Here is a 16,854-nt window from a genome sequence, read left to right as displayed (position 1 = left end):
TGAGTCATGTCACCTGATAGCCTCTGCAGAGCTCTCACTGCACTTTCTCCATTGTTCTTGTTTGTTTGCAGCTTTATTGCTGTTTCTCTTTCTTGATCTCATAGAAGGACATAACCTGCTCCCCACCCCCCTGACTGGTGATCGTAGGTCCTATCATTACCCACATGGTAATTGGGGAAGAACCCTGAAAATCACCAAAGGGTGGGGAGTGACACTTCTCTCCTACATCTCTAAAGCTCTCTTTCTCAGGAAATCAACTTTCCTCAGGGACCCTTTTTCCCCCCACGCCTGATGATTAGGGGGTCAATAAAAAAAAATAATCCTGTAGTATGGGGCAGAGTGCTGCTGAGGTGTGAGTGTAGCCTTAGGCCCTGGAAAGTTTGTACAAAGTGTAATTAGCTGCTTCAACCAGCAAGTTCTTATCAAGGAAAGTAGAGAAAGAACTGGCCCTTATCAGACTCAGTCGACTCCACCTAAGTTCACATCGGATAAGCACAATCTCCGGTTATCCGCACCTTACCACCACAGTCCCAAGGTTTTTTTTTACATTAAAGTCAATGGACGTAAACTCTGGATATTTGCACTTCTGATAAGCACACAATCCGCTTATTCACACTAATGTCATAGGTCCCACCTCTATTCTTTCACGTTACATTCACTCCGGTTAAATGCAATCTGTATTTATTTCACCGCATTTAATATCCCCCTTCACCCCCTCCCCGGGACGTCACAGCATCGCGAGCCATCCTAGGCAGAAGTAGATGGGAGACCTACACCAGCACCTTCCTCTCAGCACTGCTTGCTGTTGCCGCGATCACCCCAGGTAGCTGCCGATACTGGCTGAACGACCACCTGACTAAAAAGTGGTATTCCTATTAAGGGCACACTCCACTTAAGTGCCTGTGGCGGTCTGGTCTGGAGGCCTTTCACTTAAGCAGAGTCGACTGTAGTGCACTCTGATCCTGCAGGGTAGGGAGAGAGAAAGAGAGTTTGTGCAGAGAGCAGCAATAACCATAGAGAGGGGTGGGTGTGGGCACTCATCACTGATATACCCCAGTGTCCACTTAGTGCTTTCATTGTTACAGGAAAAGGAACTGGAGCTTGTATACCACCTTTTTTTGTAGGTTTACAACCACACTCAAAGCAGTTTACATACAGGTACTTCAAGCATTTTCCATGCCTGTCCCGGTGGACTCTATCTAATGTACCTGGGGCAGTGGAGGATTAAGTATCTTGCCCAGGGTCACAGTATCTCCTCACTGCCTATCTGTTATACTGCTAGTCAGTGTCCCCTGAATGTCACGTCTCTCCTAATTGCCAGTCAACACTATACACTCGATGCCCCCCGAGTGCTGTCAGTGGTATGCCCACTCATTATCAGTCAGCATTATATCCTCAGTGGCCCCTGACAGCCATTATTTTGCAAGCAGTGGAGGAGGGCTTGCATGGATTTGAAAACCAGACTTACACCCGCTGGAATATCTCTTTTTCCTTGAAGATATGTCTGTACGTTCCATTTTGCTCAGATAATTGCCCTTAAATATCATGGCTTGAGTTTAGTTACATGGAAAGCCATGTAAGTGTTTCCTCTGGAAGCACACTGGGGACCCAGAGAGACTGGGCATATGCTCAAAGTAGAGGTGCCCTGGGAATCGCTTTGCGGTCGCATTCCCTTACCACTGGCCCAGCAGCAGTACTCACTCTCTAGGTAGACATGGATTCCTGATAGGTGCCAATACCTCTTGCATGAAGACACAGGGACACACATGAACATGGGGAGGAAATCAGGAGTGGTGCGTCCTTTTGGCCATCTTAATTTTGGGGGAATGGGGGTTTGAAGATACTGAGGTGGCGTTTATCTGCATTTCTTTTTAGTAGTTTGTGTTTAAACTGTATCTAGTTTTGTGTGAAAGTTACGTTTGCATATTTCCTGTTTTCCTTATGGGTTTCTGTATTTTTGTAAATTTGTAAACTGTTGTGACCTGCAAGGACAGCAAGTTATTTAATAAACATAAAGATATACACAGAAACCAAGAGATACAACACACATCCCTTCTTCAGATGAGGGATTTAGCCCTCATCGGCTCAGGTACTCAAGGATGTACCAGGAAGGGGAGGGGCCTTAGGCGCCAGAGCCAATCAGGATCTTAGGCCCCTCCTAGTGCATCCCAGGATGCACCAGGAAGGGGAAGGCCCGCCATTTTGAAGAGGTGGGCCTGCTGGCCGGAGAGAATGGTCATTCCTCCAGCTGTCCTTCTACTGAAAGGTACGGGGGTGGGGTGGGGTTGTCAGGGGACCCTGGTGGCCTGCCGGCAGGAGGGAATGAACATTGCTCCTGCTGAACAGGGGGCCATCGAATGGCCCTGGGGGGGATCAGTGGGAGGGAGGATTTGGGGATCATCTTTAAAAAAAATTGTGGGCAGGAGGGGATTTTTTGTGGTGGGATCTGAGCTGTCCAGCCTTATTTTCTTGTTAGTGCCTAAGCCAGTAAGTGCTCAGAGTCGGAATCTGCTAGGAAGCTCAGAAAAGACCACGGTGAGCTATTCTGATAGTCGACTGGTAAAATATTGGCACGCTAAACCGGCTGGAACCGGTTTAGTGACTATCATTAAAGGCATGGTAAGTTTTGAGAGTCTGGCCCTGAGTAGACATAGAGCTAGAAACCCCTAGAGATAGCTTAGGAAAATATTTTTCACACCCCTAACAGCTTTAGTTCCAGCCTGGGAAAGACTCCACTCCCACCCCCTTCACTCTAATCTCAGCCTGCGGAAAGACCCTTAGTTTAGGAGACAGCCCCCTTTCCTTTTGCTCCAATCCCAGTCTAGAAAAGAAATTTACTGCTCTCAGCTTCAGATGAAGTCCCCTCAGAACACTAGTTCCCCCCTCCTAAACCTTAGTTCTCTCCCTCTAATCTTCTCGTAGCAAATAGTACACCAATTTCCAGCCTAGGATACAACCCAAAATCTAAAGCTTCCCTCCCCCTGGTTCTCAGCCTAGGATAAAATCCACAATCTCAGTCCCCCTTTCCAATTTCCAGCCTAGGATATAACACATAATCTCAGGCTCTCTTCTTTCTGATTCCTAGTCTAGGATTCATCTGCCACTGCCATTGTAGTTCTCTGAAGCAGAGGTTGCTTGTCAGAAGCTGATTTCTCCCCCACCCCATCTCCTTCACAGTTAATAATTGGGATGGGACTCCAGATCAGACCTACAGATTGGCCTGTGTCCATCTTGGAACCTCTGTCTCTCTGTCCATGGTACTGAAACCAGTGCAGTCACTCAGTCTCCATCCCCCTGATTCCCAGTCTGATAACCCAAAATATCTAGACCCTCTCCCCTGATTTTCAGCCCAGCACTATCTGATAGTAAGTTGCCCTGATTGATCTATTTCTCCAGAAAATGGCTTTGAATATTGATTGTGAACCATCTAGGGACAAGGAAATATTTCCTGTGCCTGAATGTAACTCATCAAGCTACTTCTGGAAAGGTGAAAGCTAAAATCCCAAATCCCTTTTCCAATTCTCACTCTAGGATAGAACCCACTCCCAATCCCAATCCCAACATATACATATATTTACAGCAATCTGGCAGGCAGAACAGAATTTTATTTCATTGGCAAATACAGATTTTAGAGGAGAAGCTGGAATGATCTTGTAGTTATAGGTTTGTGAGGTGGGGGGGGGTGTTAGAAATGTTTTCACATAGGTCTTCCCTGATCCAGGAAGAGGTGGAGGTAAGAAGACAAGATTTCCTGGAAGGAGCAGACTTAAGTCTTGAATTCTAGGTGTCCTGTGGAGGGCAAGTCCAAGAACAGCACATCTTTGAGTTCCTGGGAAGCCAGACAAGCTTTGCAGCTTTTGTCCTCTGGCATTGCCTCCCTTTCCATCCCCTCCCAGATTTTCCACTTGGGTCCATGAGCATTGGTTATGAGCCATCTTACTCCTCATCCTGGGGTGGGTGACTTGAGACCATGCCTGCTTCCCAGCGCTGCAGCAAGGTGCTTGTCTGACGCAGAGACCTGGTGCTTCTCTCCTCCTGCAGAGGGTGGGGGACGACAGGGAGAGGGGTCAGAGAATCCTAAGACTCAGCTCCTTAATGGGAAACCTTCATTCTGTAACACAGAGCGATCTCCATAAAAGTAGCCCACCTGTCTTCCTTCTCCCTCTTTCACACACTTTCACATCACATTTCCCTCTACTGCACATTAAATACATGATGCTACATGCTTTATTTTGTGTTACTGTACTTCTGTCCATCGACTTGGTTTCGTGTGGCTGTTGCCCTTTATCTCTGTATAACTTGCATTCTTTGTCGTAGCGGAGATAGTGGGACAGTGGATTTTGATGTCGGGTGGGAAGGGTTGGCTATGAGGGGTGGTGGGAATTGGGGGATGTTATTATATATCTCTTGAACAGTTCTTGTACCTCTGGTGGTTTTGTAATTCTTCTGCTTGTTCAATAAAAAATTGTTTTACACTAAATACATATTTTTCTATGGAACTCCGTGGGGAATATCATCTTTAATGCTCAATTGATTTAGCCCTCTCTGCAATCATTTCTCCAGTGTTCTCTACCTGCTCAGATGTTTTCCCATTCATGTTGTCAGCGGCTCTGGGAGGTGGCCAGGTCACATCCAGCTTCCCAAAGGACTGTCTCTCTAGAGAAATGAGAGAGAAACCTGTGAGAGGAGCAGTATCTGCAGATTGAGAAAGCCATTCCTATCCTCCTGATCTCTGCCTTTTCACACTCTGATACTCTCTCCCTCACTTTCCTTGTGGTCTCTCATAGTCCCGGTTCACTTTGTCATCTCATGCCCTTCCAACCACTTCACCTAGACAAACTCAGCACCCTTCTATCTAATTCACCCTCAGTACCTTCCCTTCCCAAACCATACTGTATACTCTTCCAGCATGGTCTCATCCTAAATCTGCCCTCACACCCCTAAAGCTTTCCATCACAGGTTTTCCTCCAGACCCTAAAGAACATTTTATCCCAAATCTTTCTCTAAACCTACCCAGGCCCTCTCCAAACCTTCTTTTAAACCCATGCAGGACCTCTCCATCTCTCAAATTGTCCTCTTGACCCATCCAGGCCCTATTCACCACAATCATCCCCACAGACCTCCCTCAACCCTAGTAAAGTCCAAGTGGCAGATGAAATTTAATGTGGACAAATGCAAAGTGATGCACATTGGGAAGAATAACGTGAATCCCAGTTACCAGATGCTAGGGTCCACCTTGGGGGTTAGCGCCCAAGAAAAGGATCTGGGTAGACAATACAATGAAACCTTCCACCCAATGTGTGGCGGTGGCCAAAAAAGCAAACAGGATCCTGGGAATTATTTAAAAAAGGGGTGGTTAACAAGTCTGTCCCTGTATCGCTCCATGGTGCGACCTCATCTGGAGTATTACGTTCAGTTCTGGTCTCCTTATCTTAAGAAAGATATAGTGGTGCTAGAAAAGGTTCAAAAAAGAGCGACCAAGATGGTTAAGGGGATGGAACTCCTCTCATATGAGGAAAGACTAAAACTGTTAGGGCTCTTCAGCTTGGAAAAGAGATAGCTGAGGGGAGAGAGGATTGAAGTCTACAAAATCCTGAGTGGTGTAGAACGGGTACAAGTGGATCAAATTTTCACTCCGTCAAAAATTACAAAGACTAGGGGACACTCGATGAAGTTACACGTAAGTAATTTAAAACTAATAGGAGGAAATTTTTTTCCACTCAGAGAATAGTTAAGCTCTGGAACGCGTTGCCAGATGATGTAGGAAGAGTGGATAGCGTAGCTGGTTTTAAGAAAGGCTTGGACAAGTTCCTGGAGAAAAAATCCATAGTCTGTCATTGAGAAAGACATGGGGGAAGCCACAGCTTGCCCTGTATTGGTAGCATGGAATATTGCTACACCTTGGGTTTTAGCCAGGTACTAGTGACCTGGATTGGCCACCATGAGAACGGGCTGCTCTGCTTGGAGGACCATTGGTCTGATCCAGTAAGGCTGTTCTTATGTTCTTAGAATCTTTCCTGGAATAGTGAAACTCAGGGTATCTAAGAGCCCTTGTTAAATACTCAGCCATGTGGTCCCCATTTTGTGGTGACTCAAGGCTTAAGATCCTACCCCATTCATGTCCAGCATCTCCTTGCCCTCCCCCTCCACCATTGGTGTTCAGCATCTTTTACCTTCTCAACTTCCTCTCACCAGCATACTTGCATCTCTCTCCTTTGCTACTCACCCCCATGATGTCCAGCATCTCTCTCCTTCCTTACTCTCTCCGATATCTCCCCTTCCCTTCGGTGGCACAGACGAAGCAGTCAGCATGCATATGGAACACATAGTGGCTAGCATTGTGCCTCCACACATGCTCAAAGCCCACTGGGTTTCACCCCCTCCAAACTTCCTATTTCAGAAGAGTCAAAATCTGGTAGGTCTTCAACATGTGCGAATGTTCATGGCCTCATGTTGACCGTGATATCTTCCTTAAGCATGCAGACTGCATTGTTGGTGCCGCCCCAAAATTCAGCCACCCTAGTCAGATACCTAGTCTACTTAGTGGTCAGGCTGGCTCTGGTGAAACTGAACTGAGAGGCGATGAGGCATTAAGGAACAGTTCTTTGAATAGTCACTGTTACTAATGTACATGGGCAATTTTTACCCATGAAGCACTGAAACCGCCCTATACATTTGTCCCTGCTAATAATGTGGACGGCCAATGGAGGAGGGGGGAAGAGGAAGAAGGGGAAATCGGATCTAGTCTCTGTACTGCAGCTACAAGTGAGCAAGATAGGAAAGTCCGTGCTGATTTCTGGTCTTGTTCAGGCAGTGAATCTGCAGCCAGCGTAAATGCTAGAGATTTAGCAGGGTCTGGAAGAAAGAATCCACTATTCCAAAGCCTAAATCTTGAGTGCCCCACTGTCCCAGTATCCTGTACTGAGAACTATGCATGTAGACCTAGCATTAGGTGATCAGAATTTAAGACAGAAAACTGCTCCCAAGGGATCTGACTGATGAAATAACCACAGGACCTGCTTGAAACCATCCTAAGCATGTGCGGATGTGCTCAACACTGGGTCACCGTTATGACAGCTAGCCCGATCTCTTCTTCTGGACTCCAGTAGCAGGTCAGTTTGGGAGTCAATCCCAACCTCTTTACATTTCTGAATTCTACTCTACTCTGGTATTTTTAATCCCTGAACTGTCCTCTCTGCATTTTACTGGTCCCTTTCAAACTTTTCAGCTATTGCACTCTCTGCATTTTATTGGAGCTTCCTCAGATATTTCAGCTTGTGCACTCTGCATTATACTGGAGTCTCCTTTCGTTTTTTCAACCCCTGCATTGCATGTTTTACATTTTACTGGAGTCTCCTCTGGTATTTTCAGCTTCTGCACTCTCTGCATTCTGCTGGAATCTCACTCTGCATTTTCTCCTTCCGCATTTTCTATACTTTTGTTTGTGGATACTCTGCAGAGATCAGGAAGATCCTACTTAGCTCATTTGGGATTTTGTTCTCCCTTCTCTCTCGTTTTCCTAATCCCCACCTGAAGGGTCCATGGGCTGGGTCTAAGGCATCAAAAGAAGTACAGTTGTGAGTGTAGGATGAACCCCAGGATTCTTGGAACAGTGAAGTCCCCTGTGACACCCAGGAAATGACAGTATGTAAATACCATCCATTGGGCCCATTCTAAATTCCTCCCATTTCAGATAGCTGAGCTTATAAATTCTCATAGCTAAAGTAAGACCCAGCCCTTGGCCCTCTTCTACTGGACCAGGCAGTGCTGCACTGGCTGGAACTTCAGTGAAGTTACACACAGTCTCAGGAGCTCAGTGCACATCTCTTACCTGGTAAGCTGCTTTTGGCTGTGGGCTGCTCTCCCTCAGGTGTGTGCTGGTCCTGCTCAGAGGTGTCCAGGTGCTGGAGTCCATACAGGTTGTGCCTCAGTCTCCGGAGTTCATTTTCCCGTTCTCTCACTTCACGGATCTCCTGTTCTAACAGTGACAGGGGGCTTTTGGAGTGCAGTTTGAAGAAGGGGTTGCTCTGGATGGAATCCACTGAGCCTTGAGAAGAGACAGAGGGATTGAACTCCCCATCTCCCACCCTGGGGTGGGAAGCCTGGCTACTGGTCAGTGGCCGCTTGGTGGCTATGGGGGATGAGGAAATAGTGGGCTGCTGGAATGTGCCATGTTCTAAGATGATCATGTTAGCACTGCTTGCTTCGGCATAGGAAGGCCCCTTCTTGCTCTCTGCAGTTTTGGCAGGAGAGATCTCAGTGGAGAAGCTTCTGCTCAGTTTTTTCAAAGCAGTGGACTCCAGGCCATCCTGCTTTTGCTCAAACAGTAGCCTCTTCTCCTGCAGCTCCTGTGGCATCCCGCGATCATAGAGACCCTGCACCTTGCCCAACTGCATCAGATCTTCCTCCCGCTGGCTCTCCAGCAGAATGTCTCGTTGCATCTGGACTCCGGCCAACTGGCGGTCCTTCTCCTTAGGCAGTGTGGGGACTATGGGAAGGGACTGGCTTAAGATGGGTTTCATCCTTACCTCCACGTACTGCTGGGAACCCAGAGATGAGGTGATGCCCCGTTCCTTGCGCAAGAGCTCCTCCCGTTCCATATTCAGCCGGATCTCTCGTTCAATAGGGGTTTCAGAGCTGGGAGCCGGCTCAAAGGTATTTCCAGAGGAGAAATCTGTGGATATCTCACTGTCACTCAGTGTGTCGCTGTGGTCTCCGTTCTCCAGTGCCATGGTCTCTGGCCTTTCCTTTGGCCCTTGGCACTGGAACTGGCTGTAGGCTGGGGCAATTGCTGACCCCTGGCAGCTCTGGTTTAGGTCTGTAACTGGTGCCTGCTCCTCAGATTCCAGCAGGCTCGCTCTCTCTGGTGTCTGGCCCTCCCAGACAGTGTTATTCTTTACTCCACCTGCTGAGCTAACAGAGTAACCCTCCCTCACCTGCTCCCTCTGATCCCTGTCCCCGGGAGTGGCAGCTTCTGTATTGCAGGTTGCTATGGGAGCCCAGGATGAATGTGGGAAGGTGTTGGCTCCCACCTGCTGGTCTTGCCAGGTAATGTCCTGCAGGATCTCACCCTTTGCTGGGTTAGCCCCAATCATTGCTGAATAGGTGTGCTCAACCTCTGTTTTATTCACATCAGTCATGAGGATGGAGGCTTCTACATCTGCTGCTGCCTGTTGCCTGCCTGTGAAGGCAGTGGATGCTAACTGTCTGTCTCTCAATTCCTTCTCCTGTTCTCTGTCTTCTGCATCCTCTTTATCTAATCTTAGGGGCTCTAGGATCAGACAATCCCAGTGCTGAACTTCTCTGGTTCCCACAGGCTCCCAAATCAAATTTTCTCCAACCTCCATAAACTCCAGATTCAGTCCATCTCTGGTACCCTTGGGTTCCTGGATTAAACTGTCTGTGGCACCCTTGGGATCCTGGCTTAGACTGTCACTGGCACTCTGGAGCTCATTGCTTAGACTGTCTATGCTCCCTTTGGACTCCTGGATTAGACTGTCTCTGGCACCTTGGAGCTCATGGCTTAGACTCTCTGTGGCAACCTCAGGCTCCTCATTCAAGGTGTCTCCAGGCTTTGTGGGCTCCTGGTTCAGACCCATCTTGGCCCTTATAAGCTCCTGATTCAGACCAACCCCTGGCTCCCAACTCAGACTCTCGCTAGCCCCCATAGACTCCCAGCTCAGTCCATCCCTGCCTTGCAGGAATTCACAATTGAAATCCTCCTCAGTCTCTGCCTGTTCCTGACTCAGGTCTACTTGAGTTCCTTTGAATTGCTGGTCAGGCTCTTTCACAGCACCACTGGTTTCCTTTTCTCTGCTGTCACAGCCACTGTTGCTCTTCTCTGAGGCAGGGATTGCTTTGGCAGGAGCTGATTTCTCCCCTGTCCCCTCTCCTTCACAGATAATAATGGGGATGGGACTGCAGGTCAGACCTCTAGGTTCAGCTGGGTCCTTCCATCTTGGAGCCTCTGTCTCTCTGTCCATGGTGCTGAGCCCGGTGATGTCACTCATAGCTGCTCTGATCTCCCCTTCAGCACCATTAGCAGTAGCAGTCGGCAGGGCGGCGACCTCTGAAGCCATAGTGTCACAGGGTCAACAGGAAAGTCAGTATCTGCCAAAGTCAAAGCTGCATGAAGAAAAATAGAGAGCTCAGGTTAGGAAGTCACAAGCGCAGATGAGGAATCTGAAACAGCATAACCAGCTCACCAGTTTGTTCTGTCATGGGTCCAGGCTTAAAGAAGAGGGATGAGGAGGCAGGCATCTAGGAAAAGCTGGAGAAGAAACCAGTGTGCATAATTCTTATGATAATATTAGAGCCAGATTCATGCTCCTCCCTTGCCTTTTTGGGGAGTCACAATTTTCAAAGATCTGTGATCTGTAGAGCTGCAAAGTTACCCAGTTCCAAGTGGAAGATTTTAGGTCAGTTCTGGCTTTCTGACAAGCCTGTTATGGTGCACTATGGGACCTGCAGCATATAATCCACTTGTTCTCCTATTCATCCTTCACATCATCCAGAATCTGCAACATGCACCAACTGCTCCTCCCATCATCCAAGGGAGTGAAGTACTACTACTACTATTCATGATTTCTATAGCACAACCAGACATACAAAGAAGACAGTTCCTGCTTCAAAGAGCTTACAATCTAAAGAGACAAGACAGACAAATAGGATGTCATGGGGGAGCGGTACAAACGGATATTCAATACCCTATTCACCTAAGCGGCCACAAGAACCTGGAACAACCTTCCCATGTCAATAAGGACAGATACAAGTTACCTCACCTTCAGGAAAAGGCTGAAAACATTCTTGTTTGATAAATTCCTTATTACTCAGGGCTAGATTCTCAAAAATCCACGTACAAAACTGAGGTGCCACTGTCGCAGCCATTATAGTAGCGATTTAAAAATGAGTCATTCTCTAAAAAACACTCATGCAAATTAGTTTGGCAGAGAGTAGTGAATATTTGCTAAATTTGTAGTGCCCATCACTAGTGATAGCGATGGGCACATGCGCAGAATAAACGCAAAAAAAACCCCAAACAACCAACAACAAAACCAGCCACCAAAGTCAAGCAACCCTCCACCCGACAGCAGGAGAGATGCCTACTCTCCTGCCGCCAAGCAACACCCCTCTGCAGTGGGAGAGATGCCCACACTCTCCTGCCACCAAGCAACAGCTCCCCAGCAGTGGGAGAGATACCCACTCTCTCCCCACCAAGCAACACCTCCTCGGCAGCATGAAAGATGCCCATGCTCTCCTGCAACAGCCCCCAACACCCCCTCGGCAGCAGAAGAGATGTCCATGCTCTCCCGCCATCACACAACTCCCCCCCCCCCCCCGGTGCCTCCAATGAAACCCCGCCCTCTCCCCCTTCACATCCTGGAATACACCAGGGGGGAGCCTGAGGCTCTGATTAGCCCAGTTGACAAGGGGGTGTTGGGGGGGGGTGTTGCTTGGCAGGGAGAGAGTGGGCATCTCTCCCGCTGCCGGTGTTATTAGTGTCAGCAACACAGCAAGAGAGAGTGGACGTCTCTACTGCCGAACTTCCGTGGATTTTTTTTTTATGTACAGGGGAGGGCCTGGGCTGTCAAGACTTACTTTCTTGTCTGATTAGAAAGTAAGGTAACAACAGTTCAGACCTGTTGGTAAATTTTGGATGCAAATGTAGCACAATGAGGTTAGAGAATCGCTCGGAGTGATCATTTCAATATTAATGACCCGGTTGTACTACATTTGCATGGCAGTATCTAGAGAACTCAGAAAAGACCTCCCTAATAATCCGTCCTAAAATACGTGCATGCTAAATCAGCAGGAACCTATTTAGCAAGCAAGACAAAAACAGTGTGCCTGACTTTATGACGCAGGACCTACGGCAGCTGGAACAGTGGTCATCAACTTGGCAGTTAGGCTTCAATGCTAAAAAATGTAAAGTAATGCACCTAGGCAAAAAAAAATCCACACAGAACTTACACACTAAATGGTGAAACCTTGTCCAGGACCACGGTGGAACGTGATTTAGGAGTGATCATTAGCAATGATATGAAGGCTGCCAATCGTGGAGAAGGCTTCGTCCAAAGCAAGACAAATGATGGGCTGCATCCGTAGGGGTTTTGTCAGCAGAAAACCTGAAGTCATAATGCCACTGTACAGATCCATGGTGAGACCTCATCTCGAGTATTGTGTTCAATTCTGGAGACCACACTACCGGAAAGATGTGTTGAGAATTGAGTCTGTTCAGTGAATGGCTACCAGGATGGTCTTGGGGCTCAGGGATCTCACGTATGAAGAAAGGTTAAAAAAAACTGCGGATGTACTCACTGGAGGAGCGAAGAGTGAGGGGGGACATGATTGAGACCTTTAAATATATCACGGGGCGTATAGAGGTGAAAGATGATATCTTCAGTCTTACAGGGCCCACGGTAACCAGCGGACACTCGCTGAAAATCGGGGGAGGGAAATTTCAAGGTGATGCTAGGAAGTACTTCTTCACCGAAAGGGTGGTCGATCATTGGAACGAGCTGCCTCAACAGGTGATTGAGGCCAACAGCGTGTCAGATTTTAAAAGAAAATGGGATATTCATGTGGGATCTATAGGGGAGTAAGAATCAGGGAGTTGGTATGGGCAGACTCGATGGGCTATGGCCCTTTTCTGCCGTCAATTTCTATGTTTCTATGTTAAAGGCAGATTTTTGTTTTGAGAATCTGGCTTTCAATGACAGCCTCCCTTTGGTGCGATTGTTACCTCTTCTGACTCAATGTTTACGCTCCCCATTGTCCATTTGTAATCCTGTGATTCTTCTATGGGGCATTACCTTCTCCCCACTTCTTTATCTACTTGCAACATTGTATCCTATCCTTTCTCATTAATGTAATGTATTCAGCATTTGCCATGCATCTTTAGGGGCTTCTTAAATTGTAAATCAAGTTTCAAGTTTTATTAAAATTTTGATGTATCGCAATATCGTGAATTCAAAGTGATTTACAATTAAAAACAGGGTCTTAGTTATTAACTACAATAGACATACGAACATTGCAGACCGATACATAAGGGAAGTGGGGAGAACTACAATAGGCATAGTAAAGAGAACATGGAAGGTAAGTACAAAAGGAGGGTAAAAATTTTAGAAGTACTGCATAATCAAGATTAAAAAGGAAAATTAAAAAGTTTTTTTGTTTTTTAATTTCTTGGAACCTAAGACAGAGGTGAACGGGGTCAAAAGAAAATCCGATGATTAGGTCTCAAAGGCGTCCTTGAACAACCAGCATTTTAACAATCCTTTAAATTTACTTAATGATTTTTCTTCCTTAATAAATGATGGTGAGGAGTTCCATATTTTAGGCGCTGTAACCGCAAAGATCGTATTTTGTCTTGTATTTATTGTACTAAGTGATGGAATTATTAGAAGGTTTTTGTCCTCCGATCTCAAACTTCTAGTAGGAATATATGGAATAATGTACCTTTCTAGGAATGATGGGGCTTTAGTTGTTAATATTTTGAATGTTAATAGTGCTATTTTATAGGAGATTCTGTGGACAATTGGAAGCCAATGAGCTTCTTTGAGCAGAGGTGTCACGTGGTCAAATTTTTTCTTATTTGTTATAATTTTAATTGCGGTGTTTTGAATTAGTTGTAGTCGACGGATTTCTTTAAGAGCGATTCCTTTATAGAGCGAGTTACAGTACTCTAACTTTGAAATGATCAATGAATGTACAAGGACATTCGGTGATGATGAGTCCAAGAATGGAGCAATTGATCTGATCATTCATAGCCTCTGAAAACAACCTCTCACTACTGCACTAATCTGATTGTGATATGTCAATTTTTGATCCAGAATAACCCCCAAACTCTAATCTTAGTGAATTCCTGCAATTGGATATTATTTATCTTGATTGGGGCAGTGAGTTTTAGTCCTTCTTTCCAAGGGAAATGTATTAGTTTTGTTTTATCTGTATTCATTATTAGTTTATTTTCATCAAGCCAGTCAGAGATTGTACTTAATTTCTTATTGACATTTTGGAATTCCTCTGTGGAATATGAGTCTAATGGAAGTAAGAGTTGAAGATCATCCACGTAGGCAAACACTGTAAACCCGATAGATTGACAAAGAGTCAGCAGAGGGGCTAAAAAGATGTTAAAGAGTAGGGGGCATAATATCAACCCTGTGGGATGCCATAGTTGGTAGATATCATGTCTGAGGTGGAATTATTAAAGATAACTTTTGATGATCTATCTGAAAAATAAGACTGAAACCATTAAAGCACAGTATCACTAATTCCAATGGTGATCAATGGTGTTGAATGTGGAAGAAAGGTCTATGGATATAAGGAGAACGGATCATGGTGATCCAAAAAATAAAGGATAGCTGTAGTCATACTTATCATCGAGTGTTCTGTTGAGTAGTATTTCCGAAATCCTGTTTGATTAGGATGCAATACTCCCGTTTTATCTATAAATTCGGATACCTGATTGAATACTACCTTTTCGGTCAATTTTGCTAGGAATGGAATTTTAGCTATTGGTCGAAAGTTTGCGAAGTCATTATGATTTGCCTTTGGATTTTTGAGAATTGGGTGGATTGTCGCATGTTTCCAGAATTTTGGTAGAGATCCTGTTTCCAGACTGCTGGTGATGATTTTATGTATGAATGGTCCTAACTTATTGAAAAGACGTTTTAAGATAAATGGCAGAATAGTTTCAGAGTTATTGCTTTTTAGGTTTATGGATTGAAACAACCGTTGAATATCGTTTATAGATGGTAGGTTGAAATGAGCACATTTTGAAAATGGCAAGATATTATCAGGTTCGGTGGGGTCTAGGTCAGGTTTTGATCTGAATTGACTTCTGATACTGATGATTTTTCTTTAAAGTAATGTGCTAGAAAGATCTTGGGCAGTGATTGTAATAACGGAATCGGTATTTCCTTGGGGTTTAAACATAGTCAATGATTTTAATATTGAGAATAGCATGGCAGAGTTTTTTGCCTTTCCAATTTGTTTCTTATAGTACTCTTTCTTTGCAGCATTTATTTTAATCTTATAATGGTTTTCTTGTTCCTGATATTTTAATAAATTCAGAGATGTTTCAGTCCGATGCCATTTTCTTTCAAGAGCACGCAATTGATTTTTAATTAATGTTAACTCGGCAGTATACCAAGGATTTTTTTGTTTTTTGGACATGTGCTGGATAAGTGTGCCACAGAAATTCAGATTAGATTTCAATGGATAGATTTGGGGTCTATAAATCCCACACTGCTTTGGGATGTAATATACTGCCTTACATAGTAACATAGTAGATGACGGCAGATAAAGACCCGAATGGTCCATCCAGTCTGCCCAACCTGATTCAATTTAAATTTTTTATTTTTTATTTTTTCTTCTTAGCTATTTCTGGGCAAGAATCCAAAGCTTTACCCGGTACTGTGCTTGGGTTCCAACTGCTGTGGTTACAACCTTGCTGTGGTTACAACCAAAATGGTTTACATATTATCTTCAGTTACTCATTTTGTACTTGGGCTAATGAAGGGTTAATGGACTTACCCAGAGTCACAAGAAGCTGTAGTGGAAATCAAACCCAGTTCCCCTAATTCTCAGGCCGCTGCACTAACCAGTGGGCCACTCTTCCACTCCCCAACATCTTTTGACTTAGCTTTCAAATAAGAAGGTATTGCTTTTGAAAGCTAATTAAAAGTATATTAAATTAGTCCAATAAAAAGGTATCATCATATTTTCTTTCTTTTTTTTGTTTTTGTTTTATTTCTGTTTATTACCTTTAAAAGTAGATGACTATAGCTACCACACCACGTTATCCAGAATATAAGTTGAAAACCAGGACTGGTCCCCAAATCTCCCTCCTGGAACTGGTTTCAAGTTTTATTTAGTCTTGATAAACCGCACATCACAAAGCATCTAAGTGGCTTACATTTAGTCGATTAAGCTTGATAGTAGAGAAGAGAGAAATGTAATAATTAATAGGACAGTTGGCAACTCTGGTTCTAGCATTGGCAATAGCAAAGTGGGTGTAGACACTGTGGAAAGGACAGCAAAGCCAATGGCAGCTACGCACTTCTTGAACACCTAGGACAGTCTGACACTGCTTCTGATTATCCCAAGACAGTCTGGGATCTTTTATTTGCCCGTAAACCTCTATAGGTGAGAGGAAGAACTTTCTAGAGTTAATTAGAGGGTTAGATCCCATCTCCCACAGGATTGAGCCAGTCCTGGTTTTACCCCATTGCATTTAGGGACATGTAGGCTTGCTTGTCTTAGGAAATGCAGCAGTATATAGACCCAGGACTGAATCAATAATTTCAAGCAAATCAGGAGCCAGCTGGCAACCCTGGCCTCAGCTCTCACTATCTAGATCCTGGGAAGAAGCAGATGGATTTGGAGAAAGAGGAGCTTTTTTTTTGGTGAAGGATCTGTCCGCTTCGATTGGTTGCTGACACCTCCCCTCCATTACTCTTCACCCATCTTCTCCTTTTCTTATAGAGATTGTTCTGCTTTACCCAATTAGACTAGGAGCTGCCCTCAATTACATTTCACCTATTCACCTACCTGGGTTGGCAACCCCCGTCTTAAATCAATCTATACAGCTGTGTAGTAATCTTGAAGCAGTACCAAACAGCAGGGAACTGCAAAAGTTCCTCAGCATCCCCAGGGTCAAGACATTTCTTGTCTCCTGACACCAGATTCTGATAAAGATCCTCCTTGTAAAGGATCCCAGATCAGGACATTCCCTGTCTCCAAACACTAGCTTCTTTAGCATCCTCTGATCAGGATGTTCCCTGTCTCCTTACTCTAGACACTGATAAATATCCTTCTTTTAAAGGATCTCGGATCCTCTATATCTACTAT

The 16,854-nt window shown here is 45.1% G+C and overlaps 2 protein-coding genes across 6 annotated transcripts in view; one reads left to right on the top strand and one right to left on the bottom strand.

Moving 5' to 3' along the window:
* PALM3 (paralemmin 3) overlaps positions 1–16,854 on the top strand; it is an 81,451-nt gene that overhangs the window by 21,232 nt on the left and 43,365 nt on the right. The gene's annotated exons all lie outside the window — the stretch shown is intronic.
* MISP3 (MISP family member 3) overlaps positions 1–16,854 on the bottom strand; it is a 45,839-nt gene that overhangs the window by 26,286 nt on the left and 2,699 nt on the right. For 2 of the 4 annotated variants that reach the window (XM_033923947.1, XM_033923946.1), the window contains exons 2-4: positions 10,206–10,270; positions 7,832–10,125; positions 4,574–4,656 (exon numbers count right to left, since the gene is read on the bottom strand). In XM_033923947.1, coding sequence (XP_033779838.1) covers positions 4,574–4,656; positions 7,832–10,079 — 2,331 coding nt within the window. In that variant the 5' untranslated portion in view covers positions 10,080–10,125; positions 10,206–10,270. The remainder of the gene's footprint in view (positions 1–4,573; positions 4,657–7,831; positions 10,126–10,205; positions 10,271–16,854) is intronic. The other 2 variants (XM_033923949.1, XM_033923948.1) reach the window with 1 other exon arrangement.

The sequence above is a fragment of the Geotrypetes seraphini genome, chromosome 16 (assembly GCF_902459505.1).
Source record: "Geotrypetes seraphini chromosome 16, aGeoSer1.1, whole genome shotgun sequence".
NCBI classification, from domain to species: Eukaryota; Metazoa; Chordata; class Amphibia; order Gymnophiona; family Dermophiidae; genus Geotrypetes; species Geotrypetes seraphini.
The sequence above is the reverse complement of the archived record's forward strand: the minus strand, read 5'-3'. Positions and strand labels throughout refer to the sequence as shown.